Genomic DNA, 16,003 nt, shown 5'->3' with positions numbered 1-16,003 from the left:
AGGTTTGAGCTTCTGCCACAGAGTTGCAGCCCACACATCGAAAGCAAGATGCAAACTGGACAAAGAGTTGGTCTCTCTATGGATAAAAAAAGTCCTAGGTTCTGTATTTCCTTTTTGGCTTTAATTTGAATGCAAAGCTTCCTGTCTTCTAAATAATTTTTCCAGAAATCAATGGAGTACAGAGCAGCAGAGACAGGGCAGAAGGCAACAATACACACAAATACAAAAGAGGTTCTAACACCTCAGTATAAATGGCCTGTAGGTTCCCTTTCCCCCAGCTGTAGCTTCCTGCCCAGCTTACTTGTACCACTTTTCCATTTGCCCAGAGGGGGTTATTTCTTTCTGTCACAAAGGATTTTGTAGGTTAATGCAACTCATTTTATTTTTATTTACAAAATAAAGATTTACTGTAGTATAACAAGTCATTTCTGTGTTGCTGTGTGATATCAAAGTCCACTGTAATATTCAGAAGAAAGATAAATATATTTTTTGGGGAGAGGGGCATTACTGTCCCCATCAAGAATATTTGACAAAAAGAGGGATCACTTTTAATCTTTGCTTTTCAGCTACCTGCTCATCCTATAAATGGAATGTTTTCACATTTCATCAAAAGTTTTCAGCAGATACTTCAGACAGGTGGGTTTTACAGATTATTGCCATGGTATATAGAACCAATATTTCCAAATACATGCCACAATATCAATTCATCAAACAGTTAACCCTACCACCATTGGAAATAACGAGATGTACAAACCAGATATTTTAGCACAGCATCTAAAATTATGATGAGTAATCAGGAGATGTTTAAAAGCGTGAGTAAGTGTCGTAGAAGTGTGTATAGAAGATATAAAAATGAGAAACATTTATTAAAGAAAGTAATGACGCTGATTTTAACTGTTCTCAAAAACCTAAGGGTACTTACAAGCATGGCATGTACCCTTACTGTGGATACATAAATAAAGGTCCACTTTTGAATTTGTCCCATATGAATCAATTTATGGTCAAAGGTTAATCTTTAAAACAGTGCTGTGTATATTCAGACAATAATAGCATTTTTGTCAAGCTTTAATGTTGTATTTGACTTACTTTCTCATTGTGCCTTTCATAAACATGCATGATAGTCTATTTAATATACATGTCTTCACTTGGTTATTTATTCTTGCATGTTTTTAGCATTTTTCATTTCCTCTGTCATGAAAAATTTGATGTCTATTTTAATAACAAAACATTTTCCAACTTTGTTTGGCACTTTTCAATGTATATTGAAACAACAATTGTTTGTTCACATGTTTTCTTATTGGATTTTATTAAATGAATTCTGTGTGTTTGTGTGTGTGTGTGTGTGTGTGTGTGTGTGTGTGTGTGTGTGTGTGTGTGTGTCTTACAAGCTTGGACTGCTGCAGCAGATTGTCAGCAACCCAGCAAGTCTTAACTGCATATTACTATATATATATATATATATATATATATATATATATATATATATATATCTATATATCTATATATCTATATATATATATATATATATATATATATATATATATATATATATATATATAGATATATAGGTCTACTTCTGTAGACTAAATAACCATAACACCGAACTGCATATTACTTAACACACCTCTAGTTACACTGTAGGCAGTCAGCCTGTTTATGTACTCATACTGCTGATAGTTTTTGTAGCTCTTCAATGGCCTAGTTTCAACCTGCTCCGGCTCACTCTGCTCCCCTACCCTACCCCCAGTTTCCACCAACCCGAGTACAACTAAACTTCTTAGAATGGCAACTCTTATATATGGGTCAACTTCTGATTGTCAAAAACTCACTTTTTCGACAACCAGAAGATCGAACCCATTAAAGCAAAAGTGCACTAAATCGAAAATGCACTTTTGCAAAAAACGGTTCTCCAAAGCGCATTACAGTGGGGATAAGGAAATATATCCTTTTCCCCACTGTAGTGCGATCTCAGAGTTAGTATATTTAAGTAGGAGGGGTGTGGGGGTGCAGCCCCCCACATGGGGTGGTGTAGGGGAGCTATCTCCCCTGCAAAATAGTGTTTAAAGCAGTTTTATTTTGTTTTTTGCTGGTTCAGAGAACCGGCTTTTGTGAAAGTGCACTTTCTATTTAGTGCACTTTTGCTTTAATGGGTCTCAATGTTGCTTGTTCGAGATAGTTTAATTTTGATCAAGCAACATAGACTATATATATATATATATATATAAATATATATATATATATATATATCTATATATATATAGCTATATATATATATATATATATATATATATATATATATATATATATATACATATGTATTTGTAGGCAATGTAACCTAGTATCAAAGAAATGTAGTTTTGCAGCCTTAAGGCTAGTAAACACTTTTTTAAGGAAGAACATATCAACAAAAAGGGAAACCTAGTTGCACAGGAAGAACCGCTCTTGAAATTGGCATACAAATTATTAAAATAGGCTGTTGTTCTAACTTCTTATGTAGGATCCATATCAGAGGTCATTTTGCATTCATATTAAAAATAAGAAAACAGGATTCGAATGGAATTGCTTGTTTAAACCACGTTTTTTTTAAGGTAAAACAAGAGATGAGCTATTTTGCCCTTGTCAGAGCTTCATCAGATGTACATAGTAGTAACAAATAATATTTACTGTTCTATGTTACATACACATAGCCATGTAAATTGCAACAAAGGCTTTACTCCAGGAGCAGTTAAACAGATCACATTTAATGACCGTGTTTAGAACAGTGGTACATTCAAAGTTTGCATCTTTATTAGGATTGGCAGTGCTGTAACTCCTTATTTGAGTAATGTCAACAATGTAGGGATCTAGTCCTGCATTTTTATAAGATTAATAAATTATATAATGAAACAGATCTCAGGCAGTGCGACTCTCCACAGTGAGAAATGCCGTGATGGGAGAAGGTTGAAAATTGATAGTAACAGAATTGAAAACAGAAGTCTGATGCTAAGGGCAGAGGTGCAGTTATTATTGAAAACTGTGCATGAGTCTAGAAAGTCTTACAGACAGGAGACTAAAATGCCTCCAGGACTAGTTTTAAGACAAGCAAAAAAAAAAAAAAGTGTGAAGGTATGTGTGTGTGTGTGTGTGTGTGTGTGTGTGTGTGTGTGTGTGTGTGTGTGTGTGTGTGTGTGCGTGCGTGCAGTATGAAGGTTCCCATACAGGGACGGTTCACTACACATTCTTGAGTCATAAGGACTTGAGAACCACTATCTCAAAGCTAGGGGCTCAACAGCCTTGTAGCTTGTGTGGGTTGCTGTTCATGAGTGCAGGGGGTCAGCTGTAGGGAGGTACCACTGTTCTTGCCTGAACTTGAATATGAGCTGGGAAAGTACCTGTTGTAAAGGAACAGTAATGAGGGAGGATTTAGCATTAGGGAGCTGGAGGGGGATTTCAGGGTTAGGGTGATGAAAGGGAGTTTGGGGGTTAGGGAATGACTATGGTATTCCAATCATAGGAGGGGATTTGATTTTTAGATTTAAGGAGTGCTTGGAGAATTTAGAGTTAGGGAGGAGGAGTGGAGGCTTGGGGTAAGGAACCAAGGACTCAGGTTGGGAACTGGGTGCGAGTTTTAGGTTTTTAATTTTGCTTCTGGTAGGGCTTTGTAATGTGTAGAATCAGGTGTTAGGAGGGTTGTGTAGAAATGGGAGATCAGGCTAGTGGGAGTTTGAGCACCTTTTATTTGAGCTCGTGGCAGCAAGCAGGTGTATCACTAGCTACTAGCATATGAGCACCAGTACAAAACTCGTGTGAGTGTGTGTGTGTGTGTGTATATATATATATATATATATATATATATATATATATATATATTTTTTTTTGTGTGTGTGTGTGTGTGTGTGTGTGTGTGTATACACAAAGCCACACAAAAACACACATACACAATTTCATTATTACAATACACATGGTAAGAAAGTAAGAAAGGCAGTTTAAAGTGAAGGGTATAAGAGTTTATATACACTTGACAAATCATTCATCTTCTTAACCATAATGAAACAACACGAAAAACAAAGAAACCAAAAGAGCCAAATCATTACTTAAACTGACAATGTATCAAATCTGGCAACTAAAAACTGGCAAAATTGTCATTTTGCTGGGAGGTAAAGTTTTGTCCTTTATTCTGGCATTGTGTGATTTGATTTTGGCGTTGAAATAATTTAATACATGCTGGCCTGCTCTGATCTGAAAAAAAAAGTGACTTCCAGCAGTTTTAATTTGTTGAACTTCATGATATGGTGATTTGATCAATTCATTTCAGCACAATTTGATTCAGAATGTCAGATTTCAGTTTCTTTCTTTCTTTGTAATAACAACCGCAATACCAGTTTTATAATGATACATGAATGATGACATTCATGTTAGTATTATTAATTAATTAATTTATTTATTTGACATTTGTTGACTGGGATAGTCCAACTGGGCAAAGGCCGTTTTTCAGCAGAGGCCCGAGGAGAAAAGCTCCAGATTACCGCAAAACAAGATAATTTACATGCAAAAATAATGTACAATAGAATAACTACATATTGAAACATAAACAAAAAAAATAGATAATATAATGTAAATAAGAAAATACAATTAATATCATATGTATAGTTACAAGAGAAAAGAAAGAAAGAAAATTAACAAGGGACAGGGTATAGGTGGGATGATCACAGAGACATAACCAGGTGCTATTTAAATGTGTTTTCTTGAATTCATGGACATTGGTAATATTCCTGACAGACATGGGAAGCTTGTTCCATTGTGTGGCAGGAGAATAGCTATACAGATTTTGTCCAATTAATTTTTTAGGTTTGTGAATCTGTAATAAACATTGGTCAGAGTTCTAAGGGATCGGGGGGAGGTTATAGAGAGAGATAAGTGTAGAGATACTGGGGCAAGAGGAGGGTTTGCTCAGGATAGAGTGGATGATAATAAGTTGAGAAAATAAGAGTTGGTTAGGAAGCTCTAGCCATCCAAGAGCCCTCAGAGCAAGGCAGTCATGAGATTTTGAAGGCAGATTAGCAGCGAATCTAGCTACTTTGTTGTAGGTGATTTCCAGTTTGGAGAGAAGTAAAGACTGTAAGTTAGTAAGAATTTGAGAACCATAGAAAATGTTGGGTAGCAGGTAAGCATAAGCAAGTTAAGTCCTAGAGTCAGGTGTGACAAATCTTAGTACGTGAATATTGTGACATTTTGTAATATGTAATAGTGTTTTGATAACTGATGCAATATAAATTACAACAGCCTCATACCAGTAGGTATTTCATTGTTTAAATAACTTGCACCAACCCTGTCATTATTTTTATATACAGCCCTTATAATTTAGACAGCATCTACTAGACTTTTGAATGCATGCAATCTAATGCCCTCTAAGACTTACTAGCATGAATTTAAAGAAAACATATCATACATTACAAGAGTAAATGAAATGATTACCATGATATTAAAAAGTACATACCATTAGTTCCATTTTCATTTGGCAGGCTGCCTCCGTTCTGTAAACAATAAAAAAACAGGATAAAACATATGGGCTATGAAGCAGAATATATACCAGGAAATTGTAGTAACATAAATGAGCAAAAGCAACAATTTGTATAACTTTAAGCATACAGGCTGGTATTGTCACTACCAGCATTAAACATTCTGCTTTAAATTTTATAATATAATGTGCAACAGCGCTGAAGACTAACCTTGAATGTTGTACAGCATAACCTACATTACCTGACCTGCTGCTCATGTAAGCTTTTATTTTCTTATTGTGATAGTTTTAATTGATAAGTAGTAACACACGGCTACTCCAAAGACCTGACATGACCCAGTGCAGTCACTTCAATGGCAGGACTGGTAGCTGCAGATGGCACCTCCTTCAACACCCTGCAGGCCATTCCTAAGCTTGGATTCCTTCCCTAGCACTCATAATCAGGACTGGTAGCTGCAGATGGCACCTCCTTGAACACCCTGCAGGCCATTCCTAAGCTTGGATTCCTCCAGTAGCACTCATAATCAGGACTGGTAGCTGCAGATGGCACCTCCTTCAACACCCTGCAGACCATTCCTAAGCATGGATTCCTCCCCTAGCACCCATAATGCACCTCACTTCTCTCTGTCCTCCCAGAGCTGATTTGCAAGGCATTCTGGCTCTGGTGTGTTTTCTTAAAACAGTATGTAGTTTGGGGCTAAAAGTACCCTTTCTTTTCTGCAAAAAAACTGTAGGATAGCCTTTTGGCAGTGTTTAGAAATTGTTTTTATTTTTTTCAGCTAGCACCTCTTAAGTCAAAGATTTTATCTTAGTCACTCACTCCTGCTCCCACCTAGGTCAACACAGACTTAGGCTGCTTTTGGCTTACTTTTATTTATTCTTTTCCTCAACAAAAAAAAATATTACTTTTAATACTAAAGAGTATTTTTGTTGTTTTTCTTGTATTATTAAGGGCAGGTAATATAGTTAGAAAACTATAGATAAATATTCAGATTTGTGTAACCTTACCCTACTGTGGACCACCAACCATCTGCTGATGATTCCAGCTGAACCCTTGGTACTACTCATAGCAGAGGCATCACTGGCTTTCTATGCCATCAGGACTAAAGCAGTCCTTGATGTTTCGTCTAGAACTATGTTGGTATCAGGACCCACAACCACACTGACTCATCAAGGGCATCTTGGGGGTTAATGTCAGTAGTAGGACTGAAGTTATTGGAGCTAACAGTTCCGCTTCCATTGACCAAAGGTCTTGATATGATGTCACTGCAGCCAGTTAGATTGATAGATCCTAGAGAGGTATCTTCAATGTCAGCTCCACCTAGAGACATGGCTCAGTTTGAAGTTGTATCTTTTAATGTCTTCCCAACAGGCTGCCACAGAACTAAGGTGTCTGGAGATGAATACTCTTCTGAAAATCTGGAGGAATGTACTCTGAGTGGTGAGAAAGGGCAAGGGAAGTTGCCTAAACACCCCAGTGGAGATTTTCACACCAGACACCAATTTGGACAAAGGGAAGGCTTCCCCTCAGTTATCTCCAGATTACTCCAATTTCAAGAAGATTCTTTGGTGCATAAGATACAGCTGTTCTTGACCAAAAGACCCAACCCCACCTAAGAAAGAAATTCTACAGAATACTTTGTGCTCTGCTCTACCTATGTCTAAGGTGATCTCTTCTGCTAAATTCATGGTTGAGTTGGCTGCGAACAAGGCTTAAAGGGTGCCTATCCCAAAGAAACTGAAGAAGATCCTCTGATGTATGAAAAGCAGACAATATGAGGGCACCTCTTGAAAATCCCATGTTGTGGCAACTAACACCAAGAAAGAGCCCTCGGAGGAGAGTTGTTCAATCTGCCCTCCATAAAGGAATTATCAGGCCACACCTCAGCTGGAAAAGCATGCTTATGCAACAGCTATTTTCATCATCAGGAAGCTGAGTTACCTGAATCATGTTACATGCTTTCAGTGTTATCTTGCAGATATGCCACATAGTGACCCACACCATAAACTAAAGTTACAGTTGGCAACATTGTCCAGCTATGTGACTTTGCAAACTCTGAGACATCTTTCAGTGATATCATATAGATGTGTAATAGGCTAGCTGTCCTTGCAGATCACCACTTGGCAGTCTGTAGGACACTGAGTATAGTGTCAGGGCTTTGCTTTGGTCCATGTAGGACATATTTTTGGATCTTGTTTCCTTTTAGTAAAGTATCCCAATGAGCATTCCAGTTGTTGCATGTGTCTGGACAGATACATGCTAAAGGGGGGATTATATTAAATGACTGGCCTAATGAGGGCTGACTAAAGGGGGACAATGACAGCCCTAGATCTAGACACAACTCCTTTGTTTATAAGCTGTGCAATATAGAAGAATTTTCTTACCACAATGGACACGTTAGCCAAAAGTTAGGTCACTGTACACATAAATTTCCAAATCCCAAACAACTGAGTCAACTCTTAGGGGTGTATTGTCAATGTGGTAGCTCTCTGGGGTAGAAGACTTCTCAAAAGATACATTAATGTATTTTTGGCATTTAGTTTTAGTCCATGATTTTGGCATCAGTTATTTGGGACAAACCTTCCTGCAGGATGGCTAAATCATTTGGGGATTCAATTACTGCTCCTAGCTTGCAATCATCAGCAAACTTAGTCAGACAGAGCTCTTTGGTATTAACTTTTACTTCAGAAAAATAGATGCCAAATGGGAGAGGTCCTGGCATAGATCCCTGGGGGGGGGGGGCTTTACTGTTGACTGTATTCTTTGTAGGGTAACTTCCACTATTTTGATTATCTGCATCCTATCTGTGAGGCAGCTGGCAATCCAATGGGTGACATTGAGGTTTATTCCCAGTTTACTTAGATTTTCTACTATGCCTGAGGAGGAATTGTGTCAAAAGATTTGGCCAGGTCGAAGTATGTGGTATATATTATTTTGCCTTCATCTATTGCTTTGGTGCCCTTTTCAAAACCATCCACCATACTGGGTACACATGACCTGCCCTTGATGAATCAAAACTAAGACAGGTCCAGTGTTTGGATGTTCCCTACACCCTGACTGATTAGTTCCATGGTAAGTCTTTCCATGGCTTTGCATGTGAGACTGGTCAGACTTATGGCTCTGTAATTGCCTGGGTCTGTGGAAGTGAACCCTTATAGAGGGGAATGACTGTAGCTGTTCTCCATTCATTTGGTACAAAATCTGTATGGAGGCTAAAACTGAACAATCTTGTTAGGGATGTGGTTACGCTGTACTTGTTCCTGTGGGGTACAGCTGCATCTTTGCAGCTATTTACATGCTGATATAGTGTGGTGGCGTAGGTTTCTGTGTATTTAGTGCAGTTAACTGGGCTTGATGAGGATTTGAAGCTTGCGAATATATCACTTAGGATACGTAGTTTGTCTTAAAGAAATTTGTAAAGGTACCTTGGGTAGAAGGTGTAGATCAGTATGTGTGTATACATTTAAGAAGCTTTCCATGGGTTTGCACGTGTATAAATACTGAGCATGTGCGAGCCAGACTGCCATTTTGTAAAGAGCTGTTGAGATGTAAGCACACATGTATGTAATGGTCTGTCAGTTAATCAATTTGTTTATATTTTATGTTGCTGCTATACATCCTGATGTGTTTCTATATAATAAAGCATATAAATGAACTACCCCACCTGTTAATCTTGAATCATAATGTAGGACGAGTGACATAATGTCAGAAGTGGGATCCAGAATCAAGACCAAGAGGTACTCAGTTAATGTTGGAAGAATATAGAGGAATGGATCATCCCTGCTGCACGTACAACTTGCAAAACAGGTCAGAAATGAATTCCAGGTACTAAAACTTGCTTGAAAGATTTCTTACTCAAAGAAAATAAAACAAAGCACTCAGAACACTCAAAACAAATTTCTAGTAAAACGAAATGTCTGAAACTGCGACATATTGATAAAAATATTCAAAATAGTTATGAAAATGTTTGAAACAATGTCCGAATCACATAAAATGTATAAAAAAAGGAAAACGACCACAGTTTTTTCACTATGTGCTACTTTTTCACATTATTTAAAGCTATTCAAAATATTCAAAGTATATAAAGTGTTTGCAAATTTGTGTAGTATCACAGTGCAGTTATTTCCCAAAATATGCTCATTTCAAAGTATATTTCACAAAGTTCAGTATTTCAAAGCATTTATTGTGCATTTGAATGTTATTACAAGTACCTGGTGTGTGTGTATGTATGTATATAATTACAAGAGCCATATCTGCAGTGTGTTTAAGCATACTTTGTTGGCATGGCAGAAGGCTTTTGAAAACCTGGTCCACTTGTATTTGTTAATAATATTGCAGAGAATTGGAGAGTGAGCAGGAGTATGATATTTTCATACAAGCTGCATTTTCTGATAAAGATGCACGTACAAAGGAATTTATTCTGCTTAATTTAGCTGGTTCAGAAACCATTGAAAGAGCTTTCATTTGTGTATGAACCTGCTGTGTTTGCAGGTTAGGGGAAAACCACCATATAGTGGTGCTGGCTGAATCAAGAGAAGATCCTGATGCTTAAAATTGAAACTTAGAGTAATGTGTAACCCCCAAATGAATATTACAATGGGAAGGCACTTAATTTACGCAAGGGATCAAAAGCGCGGGGAAACTTTTGCAGCATATATAACTGACTTGAGAAAGAAAGCTAAAATGTGCAGATTTGGTGATTTAAAGGATGAATTGATAAAAGGCAGATGCGTATGGTATTAAGGATGTTGATGTGGGAAAGATTTTTGCTTCGAGACAGTGATTTAACTTTGGATAAGGCCACTGAGATTTGTCAGATATATGAACTCACAGAAAAGCACACAAATATGCTTACACATGAGAAATACATGCTTCCTGTATCTTCTAGTGCTTAATGTTAATAGTATGCAGCATGTGGTTAAAGGAAACTGGCCCAAGCACATGGCAGCAACTGGGAACCCTGCAACAGTCCCTGATAAACTTTGTAGCTTTCTAGCAAATTTCAGTGCATGCACAGGCTCAGTGAAGCACAAGCGTGAGCCAGCAAACTCAAACATGTGCCCTCGCCTAGCCTCATAGTCAGCTGTTGTAATTGTGGTGGCAGTCGTGTGTCTAAAAGAGAAAAGTGCTCAGCTTTTGGTCAGCAATGCAACAGATGTAAAAAGTGGAATCATTTCCAAAGATTTTGTAAATAAAAAGTGGCTCTTTTTTATTAAAAGAGAACATTCAAGGAGACAAGTTGATTAATTAGAAGGCTGTGACCCTACTTTTATGTTGAAAGTGTGTCTGTGCTTAATGAAACAGTTAATGCAGTAGATTTATGGGCAAAGAATGAAGTATTTTATACTGGTCAGATACGTGGAAGACCCATGGAGTTCAAGGTTGACAGAGGTTCAAACTGCAATGTTATGTCAGCAGAAACATTTTCTAGAGTATGTGCTGGTGAGAAGCTTGATTTTGCAAAGTGTGCAAAGCTTGTTGCTTTATGGTGGTGAAGAAATTTAAACTGAAGGTTCAGTAGTGCTTTCATGTTACTCTGCTGGGAACAGCTATGACCTGCAATTTTAGATAGTGAAAAGGCATGTACAGTCATTATTAGGCTTGAAAATATGATTACTTTCATTCAACAAGGAAGTCCACCATGTAAGCTTAAAAGACCACTATTCTAATTTTGCCCAGTCTATTTCATCCACTGATCTTGATCTTTTCGAAGACAAACTAGATAAACTACCAGCTGTGTACTCCATGAAGTTAGACTCTGAATTCAGCTCAATTGTCAGGCCACCCCAGAAAGTTCCAGTAGCTATGCAAAACAGAGTCAAAGCCAAGCTAGATGAAATGGAGCAGCAAGGTGTGATTTGTCCGGTTGATGAACTGACTGAATGGGTATCTTCCATGGTGGTAGATCATAAGAAAAGCTCATATGATATCAGAATATGTATTGATCCAAGAGATTTGAAGAAAGCACTGAAAAGGCCTCATCATCCAATGTGTACAGTCAAAGAAGTCACTGCTCTTATGCCAAATGCCACTGTTTTTTTTCTGTTTTGGATGCAAAGAGTTAAGTTTGGCAAATTTTGCTTGACAGAAAATCCTCATTGCTAACTACTTTCAGTACTCCTTTTGGCAGGTACAGATTTTTGAGAATGCCATTTGGGATAAATTCTGCCAGTGAAGTCTTCCAGCATGTCATGGAACACATTTTTATGGTTATCCATATTCTATTATAGCAGATGATATTCTAGTAGGAGGTAATGATGAAGTCGAGCATGACAGAAACCTCCAGAAATTTCTAGAAAGAGCATGTGAAGTGAATCTTAAGCTGAATCCTCAGAAGTGCAAATCCAGGCTACGAGAAATTACTTATGTTGGTCATTTGTTTACCTGTTCAGGCTTATGACCAGATCCTTCCAAGCAAACAGCAATTCTTGAGATGCCAGCTCCAGACAATGTTCAAGCCTTACAACATTTTCTTGGGATGGTCAACTATCTAGGCAAGTTCATTCCAGACTTGAGCCAACTTTCAGCACTGCTCAGAGAGTTGACATGCAAAGATGTATCCTGGTCCTGGTCAGAACAACACCAAAGAGCATTTGATGTCCTGAAACAAAAAATTGCCAGTCCATTAACTCTCAGATACTATGATGTTCACAAACCAGTAATTCTATCTTGTGATGCTTCGAAGTTTGATCTTGGTGCAGTCATTCTTCAAGAGGATAGACCAGTAGCCATGCATCCAGAACCCTAACCCAGACTGAGATACAGTATGTGCAGATTGAGAAAGAGCTCTTGGCAATCGTGTTTGCATGTTTGAAGTTCCATGATTATATTTATGGATACCCAATTCAAATTGAAACAAATTACCAACATCTAGTCACTATTTTGAGAAAGCCTCTGCATACAGCTCCTGTCAGATTGCAACGCATGATGTTGAAATTGCAAAAGTATAATTTCAGTGTCATCTACACAAAAGGCAAACTTTTTTATCTTGCTGATACTCTATCCAGATCACCCAGAAATACCACTGAACAGCCTGAAAATGCGAAACTTGATTTTGAAGTCATGGAAGTTAGAATCTTTTCTTCCACATGTGTTGATGTGCTTGGAGATCACACAGCCTCAGATCCAATACTTCAGAAGCTCAACCACTTTATTGATTGAGGATGGCCTTCAAAGCAATCTTGTTTACCAGTAGAAGGCAACCTTATTTTCCTTACAGAGATGAGGATTTTGTTAGACAATGGTATCATCATGAAAGGTCCAAAAGTGATTGTTCCAAAATACTTGCAACAAGAGTATATTACCATCTTGCATTGTGGCCACCTAGAAACTGATTCTACCAAAAGAAGGGCAAGATGACTAGTATTTTGGCCTTCTATGTCAAAGAATATCAAAAGAGTACTTTCATCCTGTTCTGTATGTAATAGTACTAAGCCACATCAACAGAAAGAACCACTTCGGCTAAAGCAGACTACTGAAATACCTTGGTTGACAGTTGCTACAGACATTTTTGAATGGAATGGCCAACATTACTTGGTGTTAGTAGACCCTTATTCCAATAGGTTCAAGATTGACCTACTTCCTAGTCTAGTGTCCGGTACTGTCATTACTAAGTTGATACATCATTTTGCAGTCCTTGGTAGTCCACACCAAGTTATTTCTAGCAATGGTACACAGTTTACAAGCCAGCAGTTCAAAAGATTTGCTGAAGAGTGGGATTTTATTCCTGTTACGAGTAGCCCTGAGTACCCGCAGTCAAATGGTTTGTCAGAACATACAGTTCAAAGTGTGAAACAGTTATTGGAGAAGTTGAAATGAGACAATAGCAATAATTTTTTCTGAATTGCTACCAGTTAGTAGCAATCTGTTGGTTCCCTGTGCTAAGAACAACAAAGCAGTGAGAGCTCAACTTATGATAAGGCATTTGTAACAGAAGTTCTATTATGATAAGTCCAGCAAACTGCTCAGTCCATTATGAGAAGGGGAGATAGTGTGGATGCAGACGTCCAAATGTTTTGATCGGATTGGAGTCATGAAAATTGTATGTCCAGACCTGAGATCGTACACTGTGGAATCACAAGGACTAGAATTTAGGCAGAATCGGTACCATTTGGTACCAGTGTCTGAGCCTCTACTGCAGCATCTTGCCTGTGAAAAAGACTGTAGATCTCAGAGTGAGTCATCCTGTGTTCCAGTTCCAGAGGACATTCCAGTCAGTATCCCTTTTCCTAAGAAGATTTCTGAATCAGATAGTTCAATAGCTGTCCCTGTTGCTAAACTCAGTTCTAATTGCTATATCACTAGATCAGGTCGCATTTCCAGACCATGTTCAAGATACACTGCAACTTGGGCATGAACTTTGTTAATTCTTAGTGTCTGTATAATTGCATGTCCTTTTCAGATGTTATTTTATTGTGGGCAATTCATCAAAGAGGGAGGATGTAGATCAGTATGTATTTATAGCTTTAAGAAGCTTTCCATAGGCTTGCACATTTGTATAAATGCTGAGCACTTGCGAGCCAGACTGCCATTTTGTAGAGAGCTGTTGAAATGTAAGCAATCACGTATGTAATGGTCTGTCAGTTAATTAGTTCTTTTATATTTTATGTTGCTGCTATCCATCCTGATGTGTTTCTATATAATAAAGCATATAAACGAACTACCCTGCCTGTTCTTCTTGAATCATAACATAGGACGAGCAACAGAAGGGATCTCTGGTTTCTGTTTTATTAAAGGGAGACTACTTTATGGTCAGACCTAACAAGTGATAAAGATATGCAAGGTATGATGTAAGATGCTCCCATATTAGTAAGGATAAGATCCCAGAAGTGTAGCTAGGGCAGGGCAAGGGGGCAATTGCTCCAGGCACAAAAGTTTGGAGACATGATCGGTCTTCCTTATTCACAATCCCTCCAGTATTGCATTTACAGTAAAACCTGAGTGCTGCAGATCTCTATTTGTGGTCTAAACTGTAGCAACTGTTTGTCATATATGCAGCAAGTAGTTTGCTACAGTTTAATAGAAAAATTATTTTTTTTAACTAAGAAATGAGTGTTATAGTGCTCTGTGCAGGCAGAGCATAAACTGTAGCAACTGTTTGCTACATTTGTAGCAAGCATTGTGCTACAGTTTAAAAATATTTTTTATCGATACACTATAGTTATATGTGTGGACTGCAGAGTGGAAGGAGGATTGGGGGCAGGGCACAGAAACAGGACCTGAATGACTTGGTCAGGAGAGGAGGGTGGAGCATGTTATGCATCTGGCCACCTGTTTTTTTTTTTTGGAAAAGCTGGTGGTGGGGGGGGGGGAGTGGATCTAACTGTAATAAGCTGATCTCTAAAATGTATGAACAAAGTAAACCTAGCTCCAAATCTGGAAAAAACACCACCAGCAATGGCACAAACAGCAGTTTTTCTGCAATTTTATTACATAAACTTCAAGATTTAGTGCTTTCATCTTACTAGAAGACTTCATCAGAATATAGTCACTCTGTTTTCCACTGAATTTATACTAAATATGGTACAAACATAGAACACCATTTCCTACTTTTAAAAATTACATCATTTCCTGCTTTTAAAAAAATACATTTCCTGCTTATACAAAAATAATCTTGTTAAAATTGATACAGATTCCTAAAGAATTATTGGAAATTTTTAATAACTGTGGCATTAATATTGTTAAAGCTATTGTCAAGAACAATAACAAAATGTTACTGCTATTATATGATGAAATTATTAAGAACAGAAAAGGGAATACTTTTCAGTTCTAAAAGAAACTGATTATAAATTAGACAAATTAAAAAAGCAAAAAGCATCTAAACTTGTGAGAGATAAAAAGGAGTATTTTAAAAAGGAAAGCCTATCAACCACCCCGTTTTTTTAAGAAACAGTCACCAGTTGACATTTACACAGAGAGATTTAATGTTTCAAATACTGACTATCATGGGGGTGAGGTGTCAACAGTTTGAAGGAAATAACAATGATGGCATCCAGTTTAACTTTCACGACCCTTTAGAATCCCCCCCAAGGAGGTCAGACAGACTAAGGAACAAGGAAAGAGGGAGCAAATGGAGGGGAACTACCACAGGGCAAACAACAGATGAAGGAGAGTAAGGGGCAGAAGGGGAAGAGGAAGGAACTAGATAGTTTGAGTGAAGATGTTAACTCTGAAAATTTACATGCAATGGAAATATTTGGAGTTTTAATAAATTCCATATTTACAACTATAGTGGTTTGGAGTTAACCCCGGCCCACTTTACACTACTCTCCAAGGGATTTATCTTTGACCCCACCTACAGCACTGACTTAAGTGAGATTTTGATAGACCTTAGACTGTTTGTGAGAAAAGTGAATGTTTCTATTATGTTTAAGGATTAAAAAGGGAATGAGACCAGTATGTTTAAGAAGGAAACAAAACAAAATGGCCAAAGGCACTAAAACATAAACCACAAATTAGAATAAAATAAAAAATAAACCACACCAGTGGTAAAACCGAGCTATATT

General features: G+C 37.6%; 1 protein-coding gene across 2 annotated transcripts in view; it reads right to left on the bottom strand.

Annotated features, from left to right (window-relative positions):
* HCK (HCK proto-oncogene, Src family tyrosine kinase) overlaps positions 1-16,003 on the bottom strand; it is a 560,445-nt gene that overhangs the window by 332,387 nt on the left and 212,055 nt on the right. For both annotated transcript variants that reach the window (XM_044090343.1, XM_044090344.1), the window contains exon 4: positions 5,477-5,513. In XM_044090343.1, the coding sequence (XP_043946278.1) occupies positions 5,477-5,513 (37 nt within the window). The remainder of the gene's footprint in view (positions 1-5,476; positions 5,514-16,003) is intronic.

The sequence above is a fragment of the Protopterus annectens genome, chromosome 12.part0, assembly GCF_019279795.1.
Source record: "Protopterus annectens isolate FY-2018-M chromosome 12.part0, PAN1.0, whole genome shotgun sequence".
Classification (NCBI taxonomy): domain Eukaryota; kingdom Metazoa; phylum Chordata; order Ceratodontiformes; family Protopteridae; genus Protopterus; species Protopterus annectens.
The sequence above is the reverse complement of the archived record's forward strand: the minus strand, read 5'-3'. Positions and strand labels throughout refer to the sequence as shown.